General features: G+C 40.1%; 2 protein-coding genes across 2 annotated transcripts in view; one reads left to right on the top strand and one right to left on the bottom strand.

Annotated features, from left to right (window-relative positions):
- Nucleotides 1-2,386, bottom strand: part of LOC124288864 (wiskott-Aldrich syndrome protein family member 3-like) — a 37,496-nt gene extending 35,110 nt beyond the window's left edge. The window contains 1 exon segment of the mRNA XM_046725432.1: nt 2,281-2,386. The gene's annotated coding sequence lies outside the window, so the exon portion shown is untranslated.
- A 207-nt stretch (nt 2,387-2,593) lies between these two features.
- LOC124288865 (pre-mRNA-processing factor 17-like) overlaps nt 2,594-12,003 on the top strand; it is a 44,092-nt gene continuing 34,682 nt past the window's right edge. The window contains exons 1-3 of the mRNA XM_046725433.1: nt 2,594-2,763; nt 6,514-6,597; nt 6,809-6,938. Of these exons, the coding sequence (XP_046581389.1) occupies nt 2,596-2,763; nt 6,514-6,597; nt 6,809-6,938 (382 nt within the window). The 5' untranslated portion in view covers nt 2,594-2,595. The remainder of the gene's footprint in view (nt 2,764-6,513; nt 6,598-6,808; nt 6,939-12,003) is intronic.

Here is a 12,003-nt window from a genome sequence, read left to right as displayed (position 1 = left end):
AGCAATATTCCAGTTATATGACGGCGGTCTGTAAATAATCAAGTCTGGACCAAACAATCCAATGATCAAAAGCATGAGCATCGATCTGCGCAATTGGGAACTGATGACATGTGTCAACCAAGTCAGTGACCCTGACCACCCGATCCCATTAGTTGCCTCTTACGACAAGCATGGGTTACTGAAGATCAATATTCTAACCCGGACCTTCACGGGTATGTTTCATAATAACCTAAGTTAACAACAGGTAGCCACTGCCCAAACTAGAAAACACTATCCCAATCAGCCAACAGGTCTAAATATATATTGTTCCTTTTCATATATATGCAACACAAAAGGCAAAATTATTTGTAACACACACTCTTCCCTGAGCAACAGAAGATGTATGCTTGGGCTAACCACATGGCATGGGACATGGTTGACATCATCTCTATAGCATGTTCCTAAATTATGACTTCAAAATTTGAAAAGTGACACATACAGAAAACCTTAATGTTTGTCTCAATATTTAACAAGGTAGAGTTTTGAAACATTTTTTCACAGCATTAAAAACAATTTGATTGTTACATCCATGGTTGTGTTTGCTATTCATGATTTTCATCACCATGATGTTTTATCACATATCAATGGAAGAAGACATTTCACCAATAATTGATGGGGATGTGGTTTGTTAAGGAAGGATGAAAGAATGTTACCAAGACTTTTCATATCAGCATCACGATGTGTGCTGATACATTATTTTCATCATCAACCATAAAAAAAACCAGGTATAAATAACTGTGTAATGTGTCACATTCACATTTTCAAGGTGGTTGCCATCAACAGGTGTAATAAGGTGTGAACAGGTGTAATAAGGTGTGCATTATTACATACAGTCACAAACTGTTGATCACAGAAACAGGAAGGATTTACACCAGTGCTTCATGTTGTTCCTGTTCTGTTTGTATTTACCTTACACTGACAAAATATCTCTTAGTGTTTCATATTTCAACTCACATTTTCCTGTCATAAGCTAAGTATATAAATCAATGCAACAGAAACAAGCATACCTGGTAGTTGGGAGCAGAGTGTCCATTTTAGGATGTGCCCTTGCACCATTCGCACAGAGAATGTTTATATGGTGCACATTAAAAGTACTGGCATGGTGTGATAGCACACTCAAGAAATGAACCAAATATTCGAAATGCATTACAAGTTTGTTTTCACATGTGGAGTCAAGCAAAACTCCAAACTATGCAGACTTTTTTTGTAACGAAATAAACTACCTTCACTCACTGAAGCGAGCTGCCATCGTTTTGAATAGCCTGAAATCAGCACATCACATCAAATGGGAGTGTTAAACCTACAGAGCAGTGTTAGAAAATCTGATGTGCTTTGTAAAACTGATTGCAGTTGGTCCGTTTCTTTGAGTGATCCAGTCATGTTCCATGTAGCAGTTCTCAAAGGATAACTTTAACAAGAGACTAACTTGGGTTAGTATACTGAATCAGACTGGAGCTGCCAATTTGCAACACTGGAGGATTATTCAACATGTTAAAAAATGCCAAATGTCAGTAGAAGTTCATAATCCTGATAGCATCAACATTAACCACCGCGATAATAGTGGGTCCCATGATACATTCCATTTTCACAGATGTTAGTTAAAGGGGTGTGGGAGGATCATGGGCAGGCTCATTATTACATCAAAAATGCTATTTCCTTTATTCTTTTAACAAAATCATTACAACAATTAATGCATTATAATTAATTATTTTAGACCTACGAAAGATTATCAAAATGACGTCTGTAGAATATCAACAGGAAATGATATATTCAAAAGATCAACATGCAGCTTTTCTGAAAGAACAACTATTCAATCTGTTTCACTGAAATTCACTGTAAGAAACATAATTATTTTCCCTTCCTGTGTCCTATACTATTAGACAAAACTCTCTTGTTTAACCGGACAGCATGTAAAGTGGTGTTACGTTAGCTGTCATTTGTCAAACCAGCCTGTAAGTGTTCTCTGTTTAGCAATGCTGACTTTGCCAATCATTACATTTACATACATCAGTAACATTAAAATTCTAATAACAAGGCTTAACAGGATGAGCAAAGTGTCCCTGAAACAGATTTGGCGAAAGACTATTATTCCATGTGCATTTCAGATTGGAAATCCAGACTAGCCAAGGTTTTAGCATATGCATTAGGCCAAAAGGGTCACACCCCTTTCCAACATACCCACCAATATTTGCTTATGCACTGTGCCTATGATAGTGGTTTATGCTCTTCTTTGGCACTCACCTTTGTGTTTAGTATTTACAAGTCACATTGCTTTCACACGGCTTGTAAATAATGCTCGATAATCGCATCATATTCGATATAGGAAGTGTCAAAATGGCGACATCTCGCGTATTCTCACATTCGTAACGAGATTTAGGTGCGGGCACTAGTTTAAAATAGGGTGATCTCCATTAACTTAATATAATATAATTCCAGAATGATAAGAATTAGCCAACTCAGTTTTAGTTACCATGATAATAAAAACATACTGATAGATAAGAAACTATTGATTAGTAGCTCCGCAGTAATAGGTCGTTTACACTGCGTTATGACAACATGGCGGCAATATTAGGCTTGCAGGAGTATGGCAGTGATACAAATTCGTCTGATGGTGAAAGTAAAAACGACCGAGAAGTTTTTAACATGCATTTGAAACCCTTAATTAATAAAGAAAAGTCTGATCTCATCGTGTCCCTAAATGCTGCTCCAGCTGTTGCACCTAAGGTAATAAACATCGCATGGTAACAAAACCCAAAACATGATAATGGCTATACTTCGTTATTAACTTTTGAACTGTTTTCTTGATAAGACTCCTATTCGTTTTGGTGCGTGCGCGTTCTCATTATGGGGTTTGTTAACACTACAGTGTACCAGACTTAGTTGATTAACTGGCCTGCAGCTTTTTGCTTTGGGCTTATAGTTACGTCGCGTTCCTTTGGGCTTTCCGACCTTCAGCATGTTTTGGTTGGAGTGGGATACCCATAACGCTAACTTAGCCCTTTGACCCCCTTTCCAAGTTTTAGGATCATTTCCTTTTTCCAACTACACACCCGTTCATGATTTTGGTGTAGGACACCCTCGTGTTTGAATTAGGAAGATCGCACTCGCTTTGCCAGCTTGCGGCTGAAATAGGCTAATGAATTAAGATTGCTATCACAAAAATTAAGCTATCATTTATTAAGTCATCAGCGCCCTATTGTTTATCTGTCTCCCCCAAAAAATCCAACACTTCATAAAAGTATGCAGTTTTGTCAAATTGGCATAGGATTTATTATTTTAATGAGATTGGTTACCAGCACCCTTGCCCACAGCTAACCCATTGGGAAAAGCCTTAGGATCATTGAGGGGTATTTGATTAGCAAGTGGTGCCACATTCTAAGAATTGTGTTAGATCAAAAAGGGGTACCTATCACTGATGATTGTGGAAGGGTGCTTGATTGCAAAGGGGATTCAAAGGCTAAGGATAGAGTTATAGGTAACTTTTCTTAAACCTTACACAACTAACCTGAAGGATCACAGAGCGGCAAACTGCACCCAGCAAACAACATTTTACCGCTAATCACACTTCCTTTATCATCCTTAAAGGGAAACAAAATTCCCGCTTTTACTTGTCCAGCTAATGCCATTGCATGATAACCAGATCTTGTTTAGTGTCAGCCACCAAACAATATGAGTTTCAGACGAGCTAGGGAGTGCCTCATTGAAAACCAGGCAATTCTCATATTTGATCGGATTATGATTACAAAAACCTGTCACCTTACAAATTCTTATATGTGTGTAAATGTCTATGTAAGCTATGTATTACCATTTACAGCAATTTCATGTGCGTAGGATCATGAAGTCCAGTTAATGTACTCAAAACAGCAATGACTCCTACCTTTTTTAGGCAAACTGCATACAATACTACAATTACTACTCCCTTCTTGTCATCCATGTGAAGATCCAGGTTAGAATTTGGTCTTCAGTAACCCAAGCTTGTTGTAAGAGGCAACTAACTGGTTTGGATGGTCAGGCTCAATGACTTCGTTGACGCATGTCATCAATAACGTACATTGATGCTCATTGCTGTTGATTATTGTATTGTCTGCTCCAGACTCGATTATTTACAGACCGCCACCATATAGCTGGAATATTGTTGAGTGCGGCATTAAACAACATCCAAACCAAACCAAACCAAACCATGTTTTATCATATAAGCCCTATTCATGTGCATTTGTCGTCATTCATTTGATGCTTTGTTAATGCCTTTATTTCAAGTATAATTGGTGGTAACAGCACTCGGATTACCTTGACTCAGTAAAATCCTTGCCTCTGAAGGTGTCTAGGATATATAGCAATCAGTGGTTCGCATTTGTCATTTCTCATGTGTAATTATTTATTCTAAGATTGGGTTGTAAAAAGGTTTGATGTTGTGAATGTACTACATGTTATGTAATGCGTGTTTGCTGCACAGCAAGTGAGAAATAACCAGGTGAGTTAGTAAAGCAAAAAAGCTGCAATCAAAGGATTAACCAATGAAACGCTAATATATGAATGATTGTCATCTTGCACAGTGGATTTGTCAAAAGTGTTTATAGGTTTTGATTTTCGAAAGCAGGCAGGAATACACCCATATTAATTTAGGCACCCATGTAAGGGCAACATACTTGTTGAACGGATTAGCCAACAATATGTTGATTGATTTTCATTGTTGTCTACCGGTAACTAAATTGAATGTTTTTAAGAACCACTGTTATCATGAACACAGATTTCACGTGTGCTATCTCAGCTGACCAATGAGACATGACACTGATGTCAAACAGCTGAAACAATCAGTTATGAGACAAACACAGGTTATGATATCTAAAACTGCTTTAGATACTTTCAAACATTATAATATTACAAAGACATATGACATCAAACATGTTTCTCTGTACAGTGTGATATCTATGGGATATTGTTCCAATGTGTGGATACTTTTACCTTCTTTGAATGTAATTACAATATTTGCATTTTGTATTCATTCATTTGCTGAACGCGTGGTAACTAATCAAACTCTTCCATACAGTCCAATGTTTTGGCAATATCAATCAGCTATTCCAAATTACTGTTATTTAATTAAATATGTTTGGTAAAAGCTGCAGCTAAACTTGATTGTGGTATCTATTATTTCTGTTAAAATAACACTTTTAATCGATCATTGCATCAAAGTTCTTTAAAGTTATATTATTGGAAATCTTTTGACTGAATCACAGGTAGATTTGTGAAAAATGTGCTCTCTAAAGGAATTTTGTGTACTATTTTACTGTGCATAAAACTGATGTTCACCAATAACTTCACAAATTATGTCTTGTATGCATTAGTCAACAACAAAAATAGATGTCAGTTTTACTGTACCTCTTTATTGTATATCAAAATTGCAAAATTGCAAAATTGCAAAATGTCCAAAATACAGCCTTCCGAATCATAAGCAGAACTTCAAAGCGCTCACACATAACACCTGTCATGAAAAACCTCCACTGGCTGCCTGTTAAATCAAGAATTGACTTTAAAATATTGTGTTTTGTCTACAAATGCCTCAATGGCATAGGCCCAGAATACTTGAAAGAACTTCTTACCCCATACACTCCAGAAAGACAGCTCCGTTCTCAGAATCTGAACCTACTCTCTGTGCCTCGGTTCAAACTGCAAACTTTTGGAAGGAAATCCTTTGCCTGCTCTGCCCCTCTACTCTGGAACTCTCTCCCTATCACCATTAAATCAGCAGTTGACTTTAATTCCTTCAAACGACTTCTCAAGACTCATCTGTTTTCACTGCATGATGACTAGCTACTAGTCCCTCGTTGTGTATATGTATATTATCCACCCACTTTGTTAGCGCTTTGAGCATGGGCCTTGTGCATGGAAAAGGCGCATTATAAGTTCACATTTATTATTATATTATTATTATTATATCCTTTGTTATGATAAACAAGCTTCTCAGCTTTTTGATCCTCTGATATGTGTCAGTTTGCGAAATGCACAGAGAATAGTGTTAAATACATGTAAAACCTGTCAGATTTATACATGTAGTCCGTAATTAGCAAATTTGTATTCCTCAGGGAATCAACCGATACATATTTTGATGCTTTGAAAGTTGGAGTTTTGTTTCACCTTAAGGTTAGATGTGAGTAGGGTATGGGTCACTCGTATTTTTCGTACCTCTTTTCATGAATAATTCCTGTATTGGTTAAAGGAAATCGGTAAACTTGTCTTTCAAGTTTCGCTATTCAGGAAATTAATATATATGAACATTTTAATAATTAAGAAACCTCTTTGAGATGTGTTACTTTAGTATTTGACTCTTAACAATCCTTTTTAAATTAAGTCCTCAACAAGAATTAAACAAGAGTCCAAGAATTGTGTTCTTAATTACAAATTCTGAAACAATCATTGCGTTGCCTTGGTCCATAACTTGAGCATGCCACTAGCTTCCTTCTCTCTCTCTGTTACAAGTATGACGGAAACAGCAGGCTACTGGATATTGATGTAAAGGAAGTCAAGCACAACCTCAAATATGAAGACATGTATGCACCCCAGGTAATGTTGTTATTGTTCTAATATGATATGGTTTTCCCATTTTAGAGCTCATGCATCTTTATGTCTGTCAAACAGTAACATAGATGACACTGAATTAGACAAATTGTTTACAAAGATTATGTTATTGGCTCTTACTGTGTATGCTTGATATATATCTACAATGAAAATGTTCTACTTGCAACATCAGTTTCAGGATCCTTTGTTGTTTTAGGTTGGCCCTACTCACCCATTTAAGACACGACAGTTTCAATCCAATCGGAACATGCTGTCAGGTTACACAGAACCTGCTCATGTCAGCGACTTTCAGTTTGAAAATCAGCGCAGAACATTCACAAGTTACGGTATGAATTGTTCACACATCCAATAATTCCCACGTGATGAGAGTAAGTGAGGCATCACAGCTGCAACTTGCAGCAGCATTATTTGTATATGTAAGTGAATTATCCTGTGTACAGGAACATCTGACAATAGCATCGTCATTTGTTTCAAAGTGCTGGGAGGTATTTCACTGCAGTCCTCAATGACTCTTTGATTTGTAATAGGTGAAAGTGTGACATCATTGACGTGTATATCATGTTTGACGTTGTCAAGTCTCTAAACACATATTTTTCCTTATCCTGACTCATGCTATATGCTTATCTCCCTTTCCCTTTCAACGGTTACGTGGAAACTTGAATCCCTTTGTTCTGTGAAGCAAACGTAAAATCACTCACCTGCAGGTTGCCTCCCCTTTCCCGCCAAAGTGTCCCTTGTGACCTGAACACTGGCATGCTCTTGTCACTCTCTCCTTCATTGCCTCCTTTACAGTTTATTATCCTTTATAATTTTGGCCAGATTTTCAAATTAAAGGAGAATACAAGTGAATTGCAATAATTTGCTGGGTGAAAGTCATCAGAAACATATTCCCAAATTTTCAATTAAAAATTATGTATAATTATGTTTTAATTGCGAAAACAGTTTCTGTAAATCTCAGCTTTGGCCATTATGCATATTTCGCTGGAACCCACGTGACCTTTCCGCTCGTGACGTCAAATGTGCCTGGAGTCCGCCATATTGCCAAAGACCAAGAGCTACAGTAGTACAAATCGTGTTGTTTCTGTCGCTTTTTTAAATGGAATGATGGTGTATTGCGTTGCCTGGGGATGCACGGCATCATCGAACATGGGAAAGAACCACCATTTCTTCCTTTTTCCAAGTGAAATGACAGATTTTCGGCAGGAGAAATGCGCCGATCATTCCGAGTCGGACGCATATGAAAGAGACATGCACTCATGGGGTATGGAAATCCCCAAGCTAGGCTGAAGAAGGAAAAAGTACCCACGAGATTCATTTATACTCCATCATTCCCTGTAACAACTTACTGTTAGTGGTATTTTAACATACATTAAATCAAGTCCGATTGCCAGTCGAATTGCCCCCGCTACAAAATGACCCAGCAAATTTGGTCAAATTGCCCCAGTGGGGTAGTCAAAATGCCCCAATTTATTTAAAATGAATAAATATAGGCCATAAATGCATAGTTTTGTCAACTTTCATATTATGTTCTTCATAAATAAGTATATACATAGTTATGAGTTTACTAATGAAACATTTTTTAGAAATATTACTTCCTCATAACTTTTATATGAAGAACATAATATCATAATAAGTTGACAAAAACTATGCATTTACGGCATATATTCAATCATTATAAATAGATTTGAACAAATTAGAATAAATGACCAAATTTGCTGGGGCATTTTGTAGCTGGGGCAGTTCGACTGGTAACACATGAGATACATGTTATCAAGATCAGTAAGAGATTTCACATGAGCTTGAAAATGTTTCGCTATAACGTTCTTTTCGGTTTGGAGCCCTAAATGATGCAGTCAACTCGAAACATTGCCAAATCCAACGGCAATCCAATCATAAAGTACTTGTTGCTTTCATTGTATTCCATTTTGTCCAATTACGCACGTCGGCATCAGACTCGCTATTTGTCAGTAGTGTGTGCTGTGAAAGTTGTTCTGTATTCTCATTGGCTGACAAGATGTCATTCTAAGGCTATGACCGAGTACCATAACTATTTCCATAACCAAACAATGGCGAAACTTACGTTGTCCTGACTAGTATTTTACAATTCACCAGTTTTCGGGGAATAACTTATCTGCGTCGCGAATATTATCTCTGCTCGACCAGGCTGGGATCTTGTATCGAGACTTGATACGTTATTAATGAGAACTAGGATCCTAATTTTTTTCAACAAAATAATTCCAGTGTAACTTTTGAAGCAGATTAGTTTTATTTTCCCTTGTCTGAAGCATAATTATTTTGTTTTTAAATCCCAGACACCCTACAGTCACCCATTTGACACAAAATGAACAGTAATCACATTTAAAAAAAAATAATTCTTAGTGACTGGTCATATATTTATAGGGGTGAGTTTGCTGGCTTGAACTGTATGACATTTTGCTGACAAATAGTAATCTTGTTAAATGACATGATCTATTTTTAAATTTATTTTGACCTCAAGCGGTGCCTCCATTTCGCTTGATTCTTCTTCTTCATCTTCAGTGGAAGATTGTCTTGCAAGATGTAAAATCGGATCGTATTGATACGGTCTAACCTCCATTTCAGAAATTACATCAGGAACATCTTTTACTGCTTCAGAATCCATGGACACTGTTAAGTTGTGAGGTAAAATCAAAGAGGAAGCCATCAGCAACAGGCACTTATGACGTCATGTCACGTGATACCCCCTCTGCTCATTAACTGTCAGGTGTTTCCGTAAGAGGCGGAAATACGAGTATGTATTTTTCCTTATCCTGACTCATGCTCTTTTTGCTTGTCTTCTTCTTCTTGCGAACATAGTGGAACACTTGTATCTCCCTAATTGAAGCTCCCTTCAATGTAAAATCACTAATTAGTACTCAGCACGAGTTACCTCCCTTCCACAAGCGCGGGAACGAGGGCGCCACCTCCACCCATGTGCCTCACTCTCTCCTTCTTCGCCCAGTGAGCTGGACGTGAGAGCGCCTGTGTCTCCCGACACACTATATCCTTTGATTATATTTAGTTAGTTACCTCGTATAGACATCTATAGAGGTTTAGCTAGTATCCTTCAACAATTATATATTGATATTTAGTCGTGTTTCTACTGTTTATTCACGGGACGCCGTGTTTGTTTCAGTGGATTACGTTGATAAAAATTCTGTTCTGTTGCAGATTACGTTTTTTATTCTGCTGCTGATCCGCATTTAATATGCCCTAGTTGTACTGCGCCATGTTCATTTTATTCACGTTGCAGTTGCGGTACTAATTTATCCTTTTCTACCTTTAATAAATAATTACTTTGCGTTTGAGACGCGCAGCAGATAGGTCGCGTATGCAGAGTCTAGCCATGACTGATACACCTGAAACCCTCGCCAGTCTACTGCTGTTGGTAGACCCCCCTCCCGTCTGGTGTTCCGCTAGAGTGGTGGAGAGGCGTGGGACGTAGTCCGCCGCCTCCAAGAAGCGTCCTGCTTCCCCAGACATCCCATCGTCGCAGCCGAAGACTAGAGGGTTTCTACTGCATCTCAACGCGACCTCTGAGGGGAAATCAACGAAGTCTACTTGAACTTTCTCAGCCGAGATTGTTCCCGTCGCAGATTTGGGCCTGTATGATGATCAGCCGATCATCATACCTGATGTACATCAAAAGAATGACCGATGTCGACAACAGTGATGTCAGCGCAGATCAACATGCAGCCTGATGTACCAACGCTGATATTCTATGATCTTCCTGAGGGTCCCGTCGCTACCAACACTCAACGCAGACTTCGCACCCCCAGGGCAGCAGCGCCGACCTCTGAGGGGAAATCAACGAAGTCTACTAGGACTTTCTCAACCGAGATTGTTCCAGCCGCTGAACTGGGCCTCTACGATGATCAGCCGATCATCATCCCCGACGTACGCCACAAGAAGCGACCGGAGACAGCTACAGTGACATCAGCAGAGATCGCCATGCAGCCTGAGGTCTCTACACTGACGTCAGACGACTTCCCTGAGGGCCCCGCCGCTAACATCGCAGAGAGGGCACCGACTAATTCGTCGCAGACCATCCCAGATGAACTGTTGCGGCAAATCATGATCATGATGGAGGGCCACTACAGACTGGGAAGCAGCCAGCCCAAGGCCTGAGCCAGCGAAGGTTCCAACGCAGACGACACCCCAGAGGCACCCCCATCAGCGTAACAGCCACGACGAAGCCACCTTCGCCTTAAGGAAGTCGCAGACCACCTCCACGAAGGACCCAGATGTACAGCCTTCGCGAGGCCTTCGGCGAAGGGGATAGATCATCACCTGCCTCGGCTTCATCCTTAGATGCGGACTCAGACCATCAGACCTCACGGAAGCCTTCGGCGAAGGTCAAATCGCCGTTCCCAGGACCGGACGCAGAGGAAGCTTAGCGAAGGCCTTCGCGAAGGCCTTCGGCGAAGGACACCTGACTACACAAGAGCTTCGCGAAGCTATCAACATTCTCCTCACAGGTCTCCGAGAAGGTCAACCCATAGACGCAGATCACCAACACGATCTCCGCGCCGTTAACCGCGCCGATCTCTTCGTACATCACCACGTCGATCGTCTCACAGGTCACCACACAAGTCTGCACACAAGTCTACAGTCAGGTCTCCCCGAGCGTCACCCGACATAGAGATAGAAATACACAGTCCACCATCAGAAGAGCAGCAACATCTCATCAGCGATGCTGGGATAGAAAATGATGGAGGCATCATTTTCAGAGGCGCTGAGATAACGATATTGGATGGTAAACAACCTAGATCTCTTCACCTTCCAAGAGTGGCAACTCGGCGCAGACATACCTGATAAAGGAAGACGAGGGCAGGCGCCATCACCTTACCTCCGATCGACTCGATTGCTGCGGTGCCACAGTATGTGGACACAGCCTACCATAAAGCCATAACAGTTCAAACGCCAGAGGCGTATGTTCTTGGCATTAATAGATCTAGAACGATCAATGAGATTCTTATCACCAGATTTCGTGACACGACTTCTGAAGATGATAGGATGATCTACTCGGCTCTACTTATGCAGAACCAGCAAGAACCACACCCTGTATGAAGCTAACGCTCATATATTGATCGAATTCTAGACGCTTCAGCTAAGGAAGTCCCAGGCCACCTCCGCGAAGGAGCTAGAGCCTCACCAGTTACAAAGGGGACGCCACGGAGGAGTAGCGCTTCACCGACCCCACATATTGCTGAGTGCGGCGTAAAACAAAACACTCACTCACTCACTCCTGTTGAACACAGAGGTCGATTCGCGAAGCAAGCTCATATATTATATATATACTGATCGGGCTCTGACTCGATACCTTCGCGAAGGTCGCGAAGGCTAAGTGGCTCCAAGTCTACCTCACACAGG

Source organism: Haliotis rubra, unplaced genomic scaffold, assembly GCF_003918875.1.
Source record: "Haliotis rubra isolate DU_JTF1 unplaced genomic scaffold, ASM391887v1 Scf427, whole genome shotgun sequence".
Classification (NCBI taxonomy): Eukaryota; Metazoa; Mollusca; class Gastropoda; order Lepetellida; family Haliotidae; genus Haliotis; species Haliotis rubra.
Note: the sequence above shows the minus strand (reverse complement) of the source record. Positions and strands in the feature narration are given on the sequence as shown.